The sequence below is a fragment of the Cyprinus carpio genome, chromosome B19 (genome assembly GCF_018340385.1).
Source record: "Cyprinus carpio isolate SPL01 chromosome B19, ASM1834038v1, whole genome shotgun sequence".
NCBI classification, from domain to species: domain Eukaryota; kingdom Metazoa; phylum Chordata; class Actinopteri; order Cypriniformes; family Cyprinidae; genus Cyprinus; species Cyprinus carpio.
Window position 1 is genome coordinate 4925839 of NC_056615.1, and position 19190 is coordinate 4945028.

A 19190-nucleotide genomic window follows, 5' to 3' on the forward strand; every position below is an offset into this window, starting at 1 on the left:
ATAAGTTTGATATTAAGAGGAAACCATCTCACCATAACCTTTTTGCTGACATTGCAAAACTCACATGAACTGAAGTCTTCCAATGTGTTGACAGGATAAACCCTAAAGCCTTGTCTTTGGAGGAAAGCGAGTAAAGGACAAACCTGCACACACACAGAGCAATGGCAGCAGGAGAGCAGCCTGGACTACTCTTCACCTCTGACTGAAATAGCAGCTCCTCCGGAGCATGCCTGTGGGGTTAGGTAACAGATAATCATCCCATACAGCTCTCATTATCCATGCTAAAGCTGACGTAATCTAAAGATAAGAGCCCGTGGATGTGCATGGACCGGCTGATGGAGCTGCGGCTCAGAGCCAAGCGAACATCAACCTGTTAGCTGGAGAACCATCTACTCATACGAAAGAAGCTGCTCTAGAGTATCATAACAGATCTCAGCAAGCTCTCAAATGGGGCTTAGATTTGTCTTGACCCCAAAGTCTGCAATCAAAAGTCAAAGAGCTCAATATGAAGTCAAATGACTTTTCAAAGTCATTCAAACCCATAGAAAAGCAAAAATCACAAATCAGATCTTTTTTACTGATCTCGTTTCTCATTTGTTTTTCTTGCAAGAGATGCAATGGAAATCAAATGGAGACTTTTGCTTACAATAAGCCTCCTGTTTCTCAGATTTTTCTCCCAATGAAAAAAACCCTCAACATTGTGCCAAGAAAGTCTGCCATGCAAGAATTTTACTATGACCTAAACTATTTCTCATTATATTCTTCATCATTTCAAACATCTGACATCAATCAAAGCTGATTCTTATATGAAACAACAGAACTCAATTATTAAGTCTTCTGAGCTATGAAAGAGCATCCTCTGAGCAATACAATCCTTTTCCATATACTGTATCAGCACCAGGATATGATCATGCACATGCGCTGGTTATGCAAGTTTTATGACATATTATGTTTCACAGATTGCGAATGCAAATCACACTGCGGATGTCTGCGTGAGATGCAATCGCCTGTATTTTGCATGTGCACCCGTGTTTTGTTATAATGCGTTCGAGTGCCATGCAGATGACTGACTCAGCAAGTAGCCTTAAAAAGTGTCTGTACATTAAGGCTAATGTGAGGAGGCTTTGACTTCCCTTTAATCAGCTTAAGTAAAGCATGGCCTCCAATGTGAGGGACGTCTGCTCTTAACGCTAACCCTCTCCTCCTGTCCTGTGCATCACAATGTGATCATGACAACAAAGTCCTTGCAGAAAAGAAAATTGTTCCTTGATAACCAAACACATACACTTTCATACATGCAACAAGTGCATGTGTTTCTGCATGAAATAGCTCTATAATTCTTCATATGTATGCATATACAGTATATTGTATATATATATATATATATATATATATATATATATATATATATATATATATATATATATATATATATATATATACACACGCTGAAAATAATTATTTTTTAAGGTAAGTGGTTGCAAACGATTTATTTTAGCTACATTTAAAAAAAACATGTTGAAAGTCTGTCAGCTAAATTTGTTTATTTAATTTTATTTAGATTAAATTGATTGCAACCACTTATCTTAAAAAATTTAGTAAATTCAATGAATAATTTTTCAGTATATATATATATATATATATTCATTTGGTTCCTTCATATTATTTTTATTTTATCTATATTCACTGAAAAATAATGATACCAAATCTTTTAAGGTGAGGGGTTGCAAATAATATATTTTTTTATACATTTATAATTTAAATGTAGCTAAAATTTTAAACCTTTCAAAAAATGTAGTAAATTCAATGAATCATTTTTCAGTGTAGTAGTATTTTCTGACTTTTTAAGAAGTACTCAAATAGTGACAGCAAGAGTCAATGCTGTGTTCTTGTTGCCAGGGCAACGGTGGCTCTCATAGGCTTTTTAGGCAGGTCATGTGACCAGCAGCTTTGACGTCACTGTGGGAGGCAGGTTGATGCTCTGAACTAAGCTGCGGGTGAGTCTTGTGGAGTTTCTCGTTGGAGCTGCCGGTTGCATCAAAGCTTGTTCCTGATACCTGTGGCTGCATATCAGCACTGAGGCCACACAACGCCTCTTCCCTGCCGAGCTCCCCGGGTTATGGCCATCTAAAATCTCACGGCACAGCACCAGAACAACCACCTGAGGTGAGTTCTGTCATTTTTGTGCTATTGTTTTGCTGTTTTTCTTGCAGGTGAAGTCTGGTATGTGCTGGCCATGCACAGATGCACTGTTAGTGGACGTGAAATTGAAAAGAGACAGCCGAGTTTCTCTGTATCCTGTGAGGTTACGTGAACAGGATGCAGCTATATGAACTGTTAGGATGAAGACATCTCTGTGTGGAGAATGAAGGTTCGGTTTTATCCCTCCTTTATCCACCCTGGAACTGACAAGAGTGCCGGAAGGTGACTGACCTGAGTGGATTTCAGACCATTTGGCTTTGGATAAATCCTGGAACATAAGGCTTAGAGGAGGGACACTACCTGATTTCACAAGAGGAACATCTGATCACCTGAACAAGACCAGATCTGAGTTCTGAGCTACATTGCATGCACTTTAAAGTGCCATGTAGACAGTAGTATATACTACTAGTGTATATATATATATACTACTAATGTATAGTTTTTTTAGAGAAATAGCTTTGACACATACACTGGGGAAATAATGGTGTAGAAGCAGCAATAGACATGCTAATTAACAACTAGTTAATAGTGAGAATTGGCCCCTATACTAAAGTGTTTCCTTTTAATGCATGTGTGAAGTCGTCACACTGCAGTTATAACAACTCTATTGTGTCAAAGTCACATGGATTTGTGTGAAAGAGGAAATAAGCCTTTTGCTCTAAATGACTTAATTCTCGTTATTGAGTGGTTGGTCACTGGTACACTGAAAAATAGAAGAGGAATCAGATAAAGGCAGTTGGGAACTCGGGCTAAGAAGAAGCGAACTTGCTCTCAGAACACTTAAGAAAACATCTCAGGTTGCAGGAAGTTGTTGTGGCGCTCTTTTTTTCTCTTTTGCATTGTTGTGGCATGCATGTAGGTTACACGGTGACGTTCATGTTTGAGATCTGACAGGCTGTTCAGAAAGCACACGTACTTCTCCGAGAGGGTTTGTGAGAAGACTCAAGTGGGCGCTTGGAAAAATGTGACGGTCTGCGGGGATGTGGAAACAGAGACGCTCGGCTTTGTGAGAGAGTTTAGTAAAGCCCCAGAGAGAGGGAGAGAAATAAAGAGAGATCGAGAAGGAAATGTAGAAAGGGAGAGGGGAGTGTCTGTTCTGAGAGTTTCCTGTGAAGAGCTGCAGACATACAGAGCTGATATAGAGAGGGAAGAGAGGAGGAAAGAAAGCTGGCGACATCACAAGGTCCTACAGGTGAAACTGAAGTGCATCATTTACATCAAGGTAGGTCAGAAGGTGAATGTTTTTCTTGCTACTGTCAGCTTTGGCTCTGTTTGGCTCGTAGGGCACTTTTCTGTAAAGCTGCCTTGGAACAGTATGTATAATGAAAAAGCTACGTAAATCTATTCAATTCAAACAGTTTGTGGGTAGTTGGCATGACATTTCAGACAGTACACTGTTAAAAATAAACGTTCCAAAAAGGAGTTTTCATAGCAATTCCATTGAAGAATCATTTGGGAAAAGAACCTTTAAAAAAACCTTTCAGTGAACAGAAAGAACCATGTTCTCTTAGTGTGAAGAACCATCTTTATTCCACTGTAGAGAACCAGGAAATGGAATGGGAAGGTTCCAAGGATGTTAACGCTTCTTCAAGGAAGTATAGATGATAAAAAAACAACCTTTACCTTTAAGAGTGTAACAATAGAGTCATGTCATGTATTGTGATGTACTGTGCTTGATTTAAATTTATTGTATAATTTATTGTATAACTTATTGTATAATATACTATCTGAGACTTGATATTAGCTTAGTGTTTTGTAAAAATTAAATATTGAAGTAAACAGCAAAAAGAGTCATCAAATATCAATATCTATATTTATTTCTGTTTGTCTGTCAATCTTATAAAATTTTTATATATATATATATATATATATATATATATATATATATATATATATATATATATATAATTACTATATCTTGATGTTAACAATCCAACAACATAGCCTATTATTTGACATATTATGGAAATCTGACGTATACTGAATATATCTATGCCGCCTTCTTATCTAGATTTTAAAATTAAATTAAATAAAAAAATCAAGGACATATTATTTTTGTATTAGATGTCTAAATCATGTAGGCTGGTTGCAGAGAGTTGGATCAGAGTGTTATGACTGATGCTGTCCATTAATGTCTTATGTTTAAGAGTGTAAATATGAAGCATCCACTTCTCTGAGTTTCAGCTTCAGTATAAAGGTGGTAAAAGCATACACTGTGACTTGTCTCACTGATAAAATGCTTCATTAGACCCAGAGAACGTTATGAGTCTCAGTGGAGCATGATGGAGCATGTGAATGTGGCGGTGTATTTTAATGATACTGAGTGTACAGTTATGACTGTAATGTTCAGCTCAAGCACGCACATTCACGATGACAGAATGGTAATGGCACTTTGTAATGAGCCGTGGTGTCGAGCGATAGTGATTTTACACTTGAGTTCCTCTACATTCAATTTGTGTGCATTGAGGCTGTCATGTAAAGGCATTTCCTGTTTGTGTTCATCATGTGAAGCCTCTATTGCTGTAATTGACCGTGATTTCAAACTGTAAACGCTACGAAAAAATGTTTCCAGAAATAGGGCCTCTGCAAATATTTAGACTAAGAGCATGTGCGGGAATTGTCGAGCGCGGCTGGCAATGGCGTCTGATGCTGTTCTCACAGATGGATGGAGGGTTGTGTCGAGGTCAAGCAAGGATAGTTTACAAGCAGTTAACAATTTTAGATTGATGGCTGGACGTTTACATTTGAACTAGACAAAAATGCTTTACGTCAAAACTCTGGGTATTAATATAGAGTTGCTGTTTCTTCAGACAGGAAATATGGACCTTTAACGACCTCAGTACTGTCAGCCGAGAGTGTGTGATATTTATAACTACTTTCAAGTACATTCACTGAATTTTTCTCATACAAGCGAAACATTTAGGAGGTCACTTTCCTTTAGCTTTCGACTGCACAAATGTTAATCTGACATGTTTCTCTTATTTCAAGTTCCATACATTAGTTTTTGAAACATTTGGTAAAGGCAAAGATCTCAGCAGAAGTCACTCCAAGAGAAAAGGTCACCATTTAAAACCTCATATAACAATCACAGACTTTCTATAGTACATGCATGCAGAATTCCAGCTTATTTTATAAATAATACTTTTATACTTTTAATTATAAAAGGTTCATTTTACAATGCATATTTTATTTCATATGTGCACCATTGGGTGGTGTTGAGGTTGCAGATTTATGCACAGTAATGAATGTCTCAAAGCATTTGTGATTTTAACTTACAAAAGCACACTGTTGTGTTTTAGGCATTTCCAGTGGAATCAGTATACCTGCTGTATTCTTTATCACCAAGACCTGGTATAAGATATTTAGTGGCCCTTACATAACAGACACGAGTCTATATTTATACCCTACTGCTTCAGATTAGCCCTGCAGAACATCGAGTTAATCCTGCAGGTACAAAGACACACACAGAGAGAGAGATTGTGAGGGAAAGCAGATTTGTCAGCTAGTTAGCTAAAGGAAATTAAACATGTGAAATTAAAGGAAAGTTTTTGATGCATTTTGTGCAATCAGATTTTAGAGTACCACTTTAGTTTAGGGACCAATTCACACTGTTAACAAGTTGTTTATTAGCATGCATATTACTTGCAAATTGGGTGTTTTTTAGTATTACAAAGCACATTTATTCTGACAATATTTTAAATCCCTTATCCCACATAATACCTAAATTTAATTAGATTTCAGATTTAATATTTCAATATTAGTATTTATTGGCTTTATCACTTATGGGCAGGTTTTGCTAAATGTGATTTGCCCACTATAGGGAATTTGTTCCTTTAATAAAAACATTTTTTTCTCCAACCTTATAAAATGAATTTGAATGTGTGGAATTCTTGTGGTGTGTTTCACTTTTGCTGTTGGTTGGTGAATTTTCAGTAACTTCAATAGGAATTTCCCCATGCAGATTTCACAACGGGTTCATGTTGTTCACACTAATTTGCCGTGTTGACCACCAGAAAGATGCTTGGTTTGAAAGTGGCTTTAGTGTTTCATACATCAGTACACTATTAACAATAGACAATGAACCCAATAGATTTCACAGAAAAGTGATTGCATCTTTAGATTTAGGGTGCACTCACACTGCACTTTACGTTTTAAAGTGCACGCTTTATGCTGCCTTCAAGTGCTATTGGAATTATCGTAAAGATTAGTTTTCTAATCAGACATTGGACATGAACAGCCTCTCAAGTCATATTTACTACTGGGAAATTCAGAGATTTAAGATGAAACTTTATGCATTGTGGAGGGGACAATGATTGCAGCTGCCGATGCTATTCTTTATAAGCTTTTTTCCACGACAACTGCATCACCTTGTCTTGTTGTTAAAGTGATGCCTACAATCATTTGAAGCATATTGTATGTATTATGAAGAGTGAAATAAGCCTGTATCTGACCGAAATTCCAGAATCTAGTGCGGTGAATGTTTATGGTTATCAACCAATGTTATTTTTTCCGTCAACAAATCTCTTGAATGCGTGATTGTTTTTATGAACGTGTCATTGAATTGGTCACTCAACCGATTCATTTTAAAAAAAAATCCAGATTCAGGAATGAAACACCACTCTGTCGCTTGGTTTAGCTGTAGCTTTGTATTAAATTATTTTTGTTGGAGAAACAGAACAAAAAGAGGCAATATTGAAAATATTGTGTCTAGAATATAAATAACTTTTATGCTTTTTTTGTTTAATAACTGTTACATGAAATATCATATTCAGGAAAACCAGCATTCCTCCTCTTTATGTGATATGGTTATAAATATAAAAAACAAAAACTAAAAAAAAAAGCATTTTTGCCCCATTTCTTGAATTTCCGAGACACTTTTATTCGTCTTGGTGTGATTTATTTACCCTAATTGCTTATTCATTTCTGGCCCTATGTGTGACAGCATTACAGTCTTAATTGAACTCATAGAGGCCCAGCGTGAAACAAATCATGAGCGATCATCTGATTATGCAAACTGAGCACTGTAAAAATTAATAATTTATCCTTTTCTTAATCAGCATTTTGTTGTATATAAATTCTTAAAACAAGATCAAAAGCTTAATGTACAGAGACTGTTTTAATAATTTATTTAATTTATTATTTATTGTTTCATGCTAATATTTAATTTTTTCCAAAGTTATTCTTAAGTTTACATTTTAAAACCTGTGAAATCATGTCCTAACACTGGAAACACAGTTGAAACCAAAATTAAATGTTTATAAATGAGACATAAATTGATATTGATGTGGCATGAATTAGGTGATAGCAGAGCACAGATGTCAAGTGCAGATTGAGGTGAAAAGTTGCCAGCAATGAGCCACAGAAACCGACAGTAGTGCAAGGGTTGGCATACTGTAAATACCTATGTGTGAGGTACATGAAATTCACAACTAAACATTAATCACTGATTCATTTACATTTACATTTACATTTAATCATTTAGCAGACGCTTTTATCCAAAGCGACTTACAAACGAGAACAATAGAAGCAATCAGACCAAGGAGAGAACAACAACAGTATACAAGTGCCATGACAAGCCTCAGTTAGTCTAGCACAGAACTTATAGCAAGGTTTTTCTTTTTTTTTTCACGAATAGGATAGACAAGAAAAGAAAAGGTAAGTGCTAGTATTAGTCGGTCAAGTGCTGGTGAAAAAAAAGAGTCTTTAGATGTTTTTTGATTCGTTTTCATAGTGCGCATGCTAGCTATCAACCAACAGTCTGCTAATGCTCACTTGATTTTTCCCCTTGATTGTAATTTTAGCATACACTTATTGAACACAGCAGTGTAAATTTTCGATGACTGCTGATGTGAAGGAAATTTCCGCATTGACTAATGTCACTAGATGTGCCCGTGATAACAGAAATGCTGTTCTTACACAGCGCTGTATGTTTATTTTGGTGAGCCTGGGAAAGAACAAGAAAACTTTGAGAGCATTTGATGAGTTTGAATTTCGTAGCCCCCTCACAAAGACGAACACAGCACTGCCATTTTCCACAGTCATACTTCAGTTTCGGAGCGTGTGGTTTTATTTGGCCTCTGTGGTTTTGAAGGGTGGAGGAAATGGAGGGGAGGTATCAACTTTTGTATCACATGACCTGCACCTTCCTGTGCCTTGTTCCATTGCCACTCGAGTGAAATAATCATTTCTATCTTTTTGATGGCTCATGCTTCTGTAAGTCTGTCAACACAAGTCACATGCACAAGTCATTCGGTTCATTGCTGAATGCATCAAAGGTGAAAATGAAAATAGCTGAGCTCTAATGCTCATTTTTGATTGATTTGTTGACAGAGTTTGATTTCAGCTTGCAACATTTAATCCCTTTTCTCTGTTTGTTTGTTTGTTTGTTCCTCGAATAATTTTAAAAGGATTTTCTCAACCTCTAACAATTTTGTCCATTTATTTATTTATTTATTTATTTATTTATTTATTTATTTATTTATGCAATGACCAAATGAATGAATTTATTTATTTTTTCTTTTTTATTATTTGAGTTGTTCATTAAAATAATTATACTGACTATATACAATAGTCAATATTTGAAGTGGATCAAAACCTTTCATCAAAGTTTCACCAAAACAATTCCCGTTTTTGTTTTAGAACAATTTAGATTAATTTTTTTGATCCACTTCAAATGTTGACTACTGTATATACTAAAACTAAAATAACTAATTAGTGTATTCTGTGACATTTTCGGATAGTATATCATGATTTAATTTTTTTATACCACTGGCAGAAAGTATTCTTTTAGTATTATTTCCACAGTAGTATTTATTTATATTTTTAATTACCTTTTATTTTTAGTTATATATATATTAAATATATATATAGGCTATATATATTATTTCAGCTTAATTTCAAATACCACTGTTTAATACAATAAACACTACTGTATGAGTGTGTGTGTGTATACATATATATATATATATATATATATATATATATATATATATATATATATATAGTTCAACTGGTTATTTTTAACCAGTCTCATCTTGTTTGATATTCTTGTTTGAGAAGTATTATTCTCTAAACATAGTTGTGCTGATGAAAACAGATTGTTGATTGTCCCGGGACATCAGTGCCTTGTGTTCACCTGTGTCTGTGTCTGGCGTTATATAAGCGTGACGTCTCTGCAGGGCGATTGGAGGCTCTAAGAGTCTTAGGGTTAATTTGAGAAAGAGATCTTTGAGCTGTTGACCCTGGAGTCCAAGAACATCAGAGATCTGTGAGCCAGCGGCTCTGCTTTAAAAACACAGGCTAAGCTCAGGGGCGCCATAACACGGCCCGTCCTGAGGAGGATCAGAAGTGATGTCACTGACAGACACGTCTCTGGACCAAACCCTGACATGAGCATTCAACTTTAGGCAATGTGACGACTTTAACTTCAGATAATGTATTTTGTTCATTTCTCTTCCAAAAGAAACATCCTATCGTTTGATTCATATATAAATCCCATTGTTGAAGGCATGTTTTTAATGCAAAGTCGCTTCAAATGCGACTGTTTTGTGCTTCACTAACAGTGAGATTAGGCTGTCTGTCACCGTGGCAACGGGTGGAATGTAATACAAATGATGCATATCCATTAAGCAATTAAACTCTGATTGATCACAGTGCTTTTATCCACAGGTACGACACAAAAGTCTGCTGTGGACAGATTGCTCTGTTGTGCTTTGGTGCTCAGACTGGATGGGTGGAGGAAGTGTGTGTGTGTGTGTGTGTGTGTGTGTGTGTGTGTTTGTGTGTGTGTGTGTGTGTGTGTGTGTGTGTGTGTGTGTGTGTGTGTGTGTGTGTGTGTGTGCTGGTTTGTAGAAAGGGGATACAGTAGTCAGCAGGGGCTGATGAGGATGAGCACTGGGCTTGATCAGGCCTCAGAGGATCATGGGAGAATACAGCAATTGTTCAGAGAAGGTGTTCAACATAAATGGTCAAATTTTGTTTGGAGAAACATCTATGAGAAAGCTGATATTTCCATTAAATAAGTTAGAAAAATAAGAAGCACTGAGCAATACAATTTTCTTTCAGGTTCCCATGCAGGGCCATATAATTAAATGTTTTATTTTAACTTATTTTTTTAATACACACTACTGTACACTACTTTTTTCTTCTTTTTTCTTCCTTTTTGAAAATAGTATATTATGCTCGGGAAGGATGTATTTATTTCATCAGAAAATTCTGTGGAAACAGTAATATTGTGCAATATTATATATACAGGTCCTTCTCAAAAAATTAGCATATTGTGAAAAAGTTCATTATTTTCCATAATGTAATGATAAAAATTAAACTTTCATATATTTTAGATTCATTGCACACCAACTGAAATATTTCAGGTCTTTTAGTGTTTTAATACTGATGATTTTGGCATACAGCTCATGAAAACCCAAAATTCCTATCTCAAAAAAATTAGCATATCATGAAAAGGTTCTCAAAACGAGCTATTAACCTAATCATCTGAATCAACTAATTAACTCTAAACACCTGCAAAAGATTCCTGAGGCTTTTAAAAACTCCCAGCCTGGTTCATTACTCAAAAAACCGCGGTCATGAGTAAGACTGCCGACCTGACTGCTGTCCAGAAGGCCATCATTGACACCCTCAAGCGAGAGGGTAAGACACAGAAAGAAATTTCTGAACGAATAGGCTGTTCCCAGAGTGCTGTATCAAGGCACCTCAGTGGGAAGTCTGTGGGAAGGAAAAGTGTGGCAAAAAACGCTGCACAACGAGAAGAGGTGACCGGACCCTGAGGAAGATTGTGGAGAAGGACCGATTCCAGACCTTGGGGGACCTGCGGAAGCAGTGGACTGAGTCTGGAGTAGAAACATCCAGAGCCACCGTGCACAGGCGTGTGCTTTTGAACCAGAAACAGCGGCAGAAGCGCCTGACCTGGGCTACAGAGAAGCAGCACTGGACTGTTGCTCAGTGGTCCAAAGTACTTTTTTCGGATGAAAGCAAATTTTGCATGTCATTCGGAAATCAAGGTGCCAGAGTCTGGAGGAAGACTGGGGAGAAGGAAATGCCAAAATGCCTGAAGTCCAGTGTCAAGTACCCACAGTCAGTGATGGTCTGGGGTGCCATGTCAGCTGCTGGTGTTGGTCCACTGTGTTTTATCAAGGGCAGGGTCAATGCAGCTAGCTATCAGGAGATTTTTTGGAGCACTTCATGCTTCCATCTGCTGAAAAGTTTTATGGAGATGAAGATTTCGTTTTTCAGCACGACCTGGCACCTGCTCTCAGTGCCAAAACCACTGGTAAATGGTTTACTGACCATGGTATTACTGTGCTCAATTGGCCTGCCAACTCTCCTGACCTGAACCCCATAGAGAATCTGTGGGATATTGTGAAGAGAAAGTTGAGAGACGCAAGACCCAACACTCTGGATGAGCTTAAGGCCGCTATCGAAGCATCCTGGGCCTCCATAACACCTCAGCAGTGCCACAGGCTGATTGCCTCCATGCCACGCCGCATTGAAGCAGTCATTTCTGCAAAAGGATTCCCGACCAAGTATTGAGTGCATAACTGAACATAATTATTTGAAGGTTGACTTTTTTTGTATCAAAAAAACACTTTTCTTTTATTGGTCGGATGAAATATGCTAATTTTTTTGAGATAGGAATTTTGGGTTTTCATGAGCTGTATGCCAAAATCATCAGTATTAAAACAATAAAAGACCTGAAATATTTCAGTTGGTGTGCAATGAATCTAAAATATATGAAAGTTTAATTTTTATCATTACATTATGGAAAATAATGAACTTTTTCACAATATGCTAATTTTTTGAGAAGGACCTGTATTTTAAAATATAATTTATTCCTGTGATCAAAGCTGTATTTTCAGCATCATTACTCCAGTCTTCAGTGTCACATGATTCTTCAGAAACCATTCTAATATTCTGATTTGCTGCTCAAGAAACATTTCTGTTTATTATCAATGCTTAGAACAATTGTGCTGCTTCACATTTTTGTGGAAACCATGATACAGTTTTTTTTAAATATAATTCTTAAACATTCAAAAGAACAGAATTTATTTGAAATAGAATTGTCTCGTAACATTATTAATGTCTTTACTGCTACTTTTGATCTAAAAAATACTTATTTACTGAATAAAAGTATGAATAGGAGAAAACTGCCTGAACACCAAACTTTTAAACAGCAGTGTTTAATCATGCAAGTGACCACAATGAATGTCAAGCTAAGGTCATTATTTGTAGTTATATTATTTACATATGTGACCCTGGAATACAAAACCAGTCATAGGTAGCACGGGTATATTTGTAGAAATAGCCAACAAGGGTCAAAATTATAGATTTTTCTTTTATAGCAAAAATCATTTACTACAAGCACATACTGACAGTGAAACAGATGTGGCACGGATGACGGAAATGTGAGACGAACTTTAAAGATTTTTTTATATATGTATATTTTTTTTCTTCTTTTTATTATTTGACTCCTTTCACATCATTTTGTTAAATAAGCACGCTGTATAAATAGCGTGGAGCTGGATGGACACATGCGCTACGTGAGGAGCAGTGAACGGCAAATTGATGGACTGCTTCCTGTTTACAAGAGGAGTTCAGTTTCTCCATCTCTTAATCTCCCCAATGTTATTTTGTGTCCCCCATCACTTTCAGTGGATATGGTTGAGAATAAAGAGTCAATTTAACATTTGTGTCTATATTTATAATGCATATAAAAATTACTTTTATTATGAATATTTAATGCAATTTTTAGTTTCTCCTTGCTGTGTTAAAGTCAACCAGGAAAAGCACCCATTTTATAGAATTACCTTAATATACGCTCTCGAGATCATATGTGTGTAGGGCTGCAAGCACGTGGGAATTTATGAGAGATTTGCATCAGGAAATGATTCGGGTGCAGCTGCACACACACACACACACACACTGCAGCAGGTGAGAGCATCGCTGTGGTCTACCAATGGAAAGTTTAGTTTACAGATGGGAAAAGGAAGAGAAATTTAAGAAACGTGGCAGATATGTGTGCTTTGCATTCATAATAGTACGTTCAGAGTGAGGGACTCGTCCCGTCAGGGTTTTGGCAAGCTTTAAGATGACTTAAGACAAAATAAGTACTAAAATGAGCTACTAAAAATCCATTTATTTCTCATTTTATTTTACCTCCTCAACACCCATTTGTTTCGGAAGAAACAGGATTTCCACGGTCTTGGATGTGCAAGGTAGCCTAATTTTAAAAGTTTGATTTTTAGACATGGACTTGGCTTCGAAAAATGTTCTTAAGACTAGTAGGATGTAAAAAATGGTAGTAAAAGTGTTAAAAAAATGGTTCTTCGTTCACCAAAAGCTTCTTTTGGGAAACTCAATCAGCTAATTAGTTTTTAAGTGCGTGTAGGTTATTTCTTTGCTATGAATTCTGATTTTAATCTTGCATTAAATGTGATCGAGTTAAACCTATTTCATATTTACTATGAGTGAGTTCAAATAAGAGTAGGCTATTGAGACCTTTAACTAAGAGTTCTTCTCTTCTTCTCCTTCACCTCTAGTTGAAACCACACCATCAGCATGGGAAAGCAGAACAGCAAGCTCCGTCCCGAGGTGATACAGGACCTGTTGGAGAACACAGACTTCACTGAGCATGAGATCCAGGAGTGGTACAAGGGCTTCCTGCGGGACTGTCCCAGCGGCGCGCTCAGCATGGAGGAATTCAAGAAGATCTACGGCAACTTCTTCCCCTATGGAGATGCATCAAAGTTTGCGGAGCACGTCTTCCGAACCTTCGACGCCAACGGAGACGGAACAATAGATTTCAGAGAGTTCATTATCGCCCTGAGCGTCACGTCACGTGGCCGTCTGGATCAGAAGCTGAAGTGGGCCTTCAGTATGTACGATCTGGATGGCAACGGATACATAAGCAAGGCGGAGATGCTGGAGATCGTACAGGTGTGTGAGTGTGTCTCTCTCGGTTACAGCACAGATATATGTTATACAATAGGTTAGGGGTGGATCGTTTTAACAGTTGTTTATTATTCATGCAACAATATATATTAGTGTTATAGTTTTCGTTAATAACCATTGCTATATAGATTATAACTTTGTCTAGCGCTCTTATGAATAATTTTAGCATGACTTTGTGAAAATGTAACTACTATCCACCATTTTCCACACAAATTATGGATTAAATTAACTTCCGTTTACACTGTAAACAATTAGCAAATGGTTCGTTCTATGAATGCAATAATAAGCATTTTCATTAAAAGGAAATGTAAAAGGGTAAAAGCATTAACAAAGATCCTCCTTCTGTCCGCAGCAATATTAAGGATGTGTTAAATATCATTGTAGTAATATATGTCTATATATCGTAGCAATTACATTTTACAGCATCCGTGTGAAAACAAACCTGGAAAGAGACATGAGGATTTGAGGATGAAAAGATGAATGATTCTTGGTGCATTCCAGGGAATCATTCATGGATTATATCGTAAAAACTTTATTAAGTTTCTAAAGTGCCAAATTAAGTGGAACAAACAAGTCCATAAACGCTTATAATAGCTGGATCTGGCAACACAGAGGCTGCGCCGTAATTTAGTGTTAATCTGTGGTTATGTCCAAACCATCCAAAGTCTATTTTGATTGTAGTTTCTCCCACACACAAATCTGATTGGTTCAAAATCCAGCTCTCTGATTGGTTTAAAAATGTAACACTGGAAACAAAAACTTTCTGCTTGGTTAGATCATGTTTAGATGTTTAATGTTTTGAATACAAGTGTAGATTATGCCGGTTTAAATAAACTAACTTTCAATGTTATACCACAAGCTTGTTGAAATAGTACCTAAAAAGAAGTTCCAAACCTGAAATCATATCGCTATCAATCAACCATTGTGTACAAAAACACATTTCTTTTGACTTTATACTTATAGAGAAGATATTTCCAACCTTATAGTGTATATTAATATATTTCAGTGAATAATATGGCAAATCAATACTATCGAAATGCTTCCAGGAAATGTCTGGTTTTAGGCTTGTGCCTTATTATCGTGTTTTTTAGACCAGAAAATGATCAGTTTTCAGTTGTGCATGATGTTTTGGCTCAATTAGGGAGAGCTGAGTGCAGCAGGCAATTACCTTTTGCTCATATTTAGGTAAATTTCACGCTCTTGGAGTAATTGGTGAAATGCGTCAACTTCCCAAGTGCACTCTCTGAATCTGACAGCTGAGAGCAAGCAAATGGCTGTAATTTTCTTTTCAGTTCATTCAGTTCTCTTGGAAGAGCAGTTGCTATGGTTACTTTGAAATAGTTAGGAAGTGACAGCTCCAATTCCAAATCATACCCAGAGTCCTCTAATTTTCTCTAATAAGATTTACCGCCTGCTTAGACCTTAACAGCATCTTAGCTGCACTCCCAAACCAAAAGTTCTAAACCAGAATTCTAAAACCCAACTGCTAGAAGATTCTAAAGCAGCACTGCATGCATTATTTTCAGTTTGTAGTTATGCTTAAAGTACTGTGTGTTGTTAGCTTAGCGACATGCTAAAGCCAAATGAAATAAACCAAGAGTCGAATCTCTTGTTCAAAAGCTCACAGCAGTAAACAAGAAGGAAGCCTCACTAGGTTGTGGAACAGAGAATCTTATTCTGTATGAGTAAAATTGTGTTTTTTGCGAGGTAATACCTTTTCTAAAGCTGATCTTTGATGTTGTCTTCCTCAGGCCATCTATAAAATGGTTTCTTCAGTGATGAAGATGCCAGAGGACGAGTCTACACCTGAGAAGCGCACGGATAAGATCTTCCGCCAGATGGACACCAATCGTGATGGTGAGCTTCCTTTACTCTTGTGAAAAAGAACTGTGCTTAACTGTATAGAATGTGCACTTAAAGAAAAAACTGTTCTTGCAGATAATTTAATATTAATGAAATAATTCACTTAAGTGTACTTAAAGAGAGACACTTCCATGTTTTTAACACACTCGAATAGTCTTTTAAAAAGTGCACTTTGTCATAATATCAAATTAAAGGTTTTACTTTTAGAATATGTTTTAAAGAAACACTTATTTTGATGTGTTGGCTAGCATACTAAAGTACATATAAACTATCATTTTCACTGTAGTGAGTTATTTGATATAATTACATTTAAGGTTTCTATACAGTATTTTAAATGCACTATATTGCGAATTCATCATTCCATGTGTTTAATTAAATTTGTTTTGTACAACACACAGATATGCCAATGACCAATTCGTACATATTTTATGAGGTGGCAAATTCGTACAATCTCACTCGTAAGATTTTGTACGATTTGTCTACACCTAGGTTAAGGGGCGGGGTTAGGTGTAGGTCATTCGTACAAATTCATACGAATTGTGCAACTTGTAAAATACGTACAATTTAGCAAAATTTGTATGAATTTGTACAAATTCGTACGAATTAGCCACTGCGTAAAATATGTACGAACTGCCATGAGATATGTCAGTACCATATTTCTAAGACAATAAAATTAATTATGAAATGATATAAATATGTACTTAAGCCCTATATAAGTGGGTCAGAAAACACTAATTGCATTTAATATAAATTTAAACTATAATACTTTTCATTTAATTGATTCTATTGAATGTTACAAAATAATAAGTACTCTTTTTAAAAGTATGTTACAGTGTACTTCTACAAGGATAATTATATTGACATTTAAGTTTAAGAGGCCTCCTAAACTTTATGCATTGGTAAAAAAAATAAATAAATAAATGTTTGCATTTCGCGAAAAAAAACTGCTTTAAATATGCAAGTGCTTTCAAATGGCTAATCCATGCTAATCAGCCAAATCCTGGTCATTTTTGACCTTTGACTCTTTGTTGTCCCTCAGGTAAGCTGTCACTCGAAGAGTTTGTAGAGGGTGCAAAGAGCGACCCATCCATCGTGCGACTGTTGCAGTGCGACCCCAGCAGTGCGGGACAGTGAATCAGCAGTCATAACCTCTCTTCCTCAAGTCTTTCTGTGTTTGCTCTCCTTCAAATATCAGCAGAGCATGGACTCCAAAACCACAGGCCTATCTCAGTGTCTGTGGGTTTCCCGCTGAACACCACGCATGAGAACATTATTTCCCCACAGACACAGATCAGGTAACGGTGAGCACCGGACATACAGAGATCATACACAAGAAGCTTGTGTCCATGTCTCTCTGGATTTTGAATTCCTCATATAAGGCTATTTGCAATTTAACACAACGGGTGACATCACATCCTGTTGTAAGCTTTTGGTACTGAAATAAACCCCTTCGAAAAGAGCTTTAAATAATAATAGAGAGGGAGTCGAAGCAAAATTTTCCAAGTGTGCAAAATGCACCAGATAATGTGACACTTTGTCAAACTTAAGAAACAGCTAAATATAGTTTATTTAAGAATTATTTTTAAGAATTTAATAAATTCAATAATTTTACACAAACTTTGACAAACGTTATTCCTAGTGTTCCTAGTATTTCAATTCCATTCATCACATACATCTATTTAAAAGAGAGTCACTTAGGCGACATATCAGTTTTTTTACGTGAATTTTTTTTTTTTTTTTATTGCATTATGATGTCAGAGCCTGTGCTAGATTCTTAAAAGGGCGGTTGGGGTTAAGTTTTATCGTGATGAAAAAAAAAAAAACATTTAATTTAAACATTAATACTCGCTGCATAGGACTGACAGTAACCAAATAGTTGGAAAATTTCATAAAACAAAGAAATATTTGCATAGGGACAACAATAATATTGATCTTGCTGCTTCAAAAGAGAAGAAACATTAAAAAGTATTAGACAAAAAAAAAATTGTAGATATAATTTATGGTTTAACTTGATGGCTAAGTGAAAATTTATCACACCACAAAAAAAAAAAAAAAAGTTTTTCTTCTAAATGTCTGTTATTTTTGAAATATGACATTTTCTTTTGATTCAAATAATCATTTGTACAGTAAAAGCATATGTATGTAGGACTGCACATGCACGACGGACCATTACTGCCAGACACCATCCAACACATTCACCTCAGCTTCCAGACACCTTCTACTCACTCCAGACCTCGATTCAATCCATCTTCTGCCCACACCGTCAGCTGTGAACCAATACTACAGCTTAGCACGAGCGACTAGTTCAACTACTATTCATATCTGACTGAATCTTAGCCTTAGTATTCGGTTCAGGTCTTTATTTTTATATCCGTCTCAAATAATTTTGCACGTTGTACACCTCAAACTGAATGTATTCTCTGCATCTACTGGGACATTCTGTACATTTCAGGATGAATATGTGTGTATGTGATGCTTTTTGAGTACTTGTGTGTTTATTCAGCGTTTGTCTATGCATACTGTACGTTTGGGTCAGCACTTGTTAATGTGTAAGAAGATTTCTACACAACCTCAGGGTTTTAAATGCAAGGGACTGTGTAAATGGACAGCATATGCTTTTTATCTGTAGTCCATTTATAAATGCACAAACACTCGCTCACATGCAAACCACATCATATCTGAGGCCACATGAGAGATGGATAGCCATCGGAAACTCTCTGCGGTTTTATTTTCAGTGAAGTCAATGTTGTAATGATCAAACTTTCCTCAGCCACATGCTGATAAGACCAGCTCATGAAGGAGCTTGAATTCAAAACTGATCATTTCGATTTGTAGATTCTCCTTCATGAAAACAATTTAGCATCTGGCATTTCATTTCTGAACCACAGAAGAGACAGCAGCATGTGGTCAAGTGCCAAACACAGATTAATATAAATGGCAAAACAAACAGTGTTCTATCAGTGTTTGCTGTACAACTGTTATCTGTCAAACTATATGTCATTATCATTTTGTAGATTTTATATGGTAACCTGTACATTGTGTGAGTGTAGATATTATGAACGCAGGCATCTGTTTTGGTTATATCATAAATAAAAATCTTAAGAAAGAAAACTGTTTTGGAGTCTGATGGTCTTACATGAATATTAAAAGTGAATTTATGT

General features: G+C 36.2%; 1 protein-coding gene across 3 annotated transcripts; it reads left to right on the forward strand.

Annotated features, from left to right (window-relative positions):
• Positions 1-1983: 1983 nt before the first annotated feature.
• Positions 1984-19140, forward strand: LOC109061662 (neurocalcin-delta B-like). 3 transcript variants are annotated; one of them, XM_019078759.2, is made up of 4 exons: positions 1984-2166; positions 13755-14151; positions 15918-16023; positions 17069-19140. In XM_019078759.2, exons 2-4 carry the CDS (start codon positions 13774-13776, stop codon positions 17161-17163), a joined length of 579 nt encoding a protein of 192 aa, XP_018934304.2. In that variant the 5' UTR covers positions 1984-2166; positions 13755-13773; the 3' UTR covers positions 17164-19140. The 3 variants fall into 3 exon arrangements, with proteins under 3 accessions (XP_018934304.2, XP_042601027.1, XP_042601028.1); XM_042745093.1 differs by lacking the exon at positions 1984-2166 and adding an exon at positions 2813-3424; XM_042745094.1 differs by lacking the exon at positions 1984-2166 and adding an exon at positions 12950-13430.
• Positions 19141-19190: the final 50 nt, after the last annotated feature.

What these genes read in the sequence shown, in the direction of transcription:
- LOC109061662 (XM_019078759.2), top strand. Translation starts at nt 13,774, where the DNA reads ATGGGAAAGCAGAACAGCAAGCTCCGTCCCGAGGTGATACAGGACCTG. An exon ending in AGATGCTGGAGATCGTACAG is followed by an intron (nt 14,152 to 15,917) that starts GTGTGTGAGTGT and finishes TGTCTTCCTCAG; the next exon opens with GCCATCTATAAAATGGTTTC. An exon ending in GATGGACACCAATCGTGATG is followed by an intron (nt 16,024 to 17,068) that starts GTGAGCTTCCTT and finishes GTTGTCCCTCAG; the next exon opens with GTAAGCTGTCACTCGAAGAG.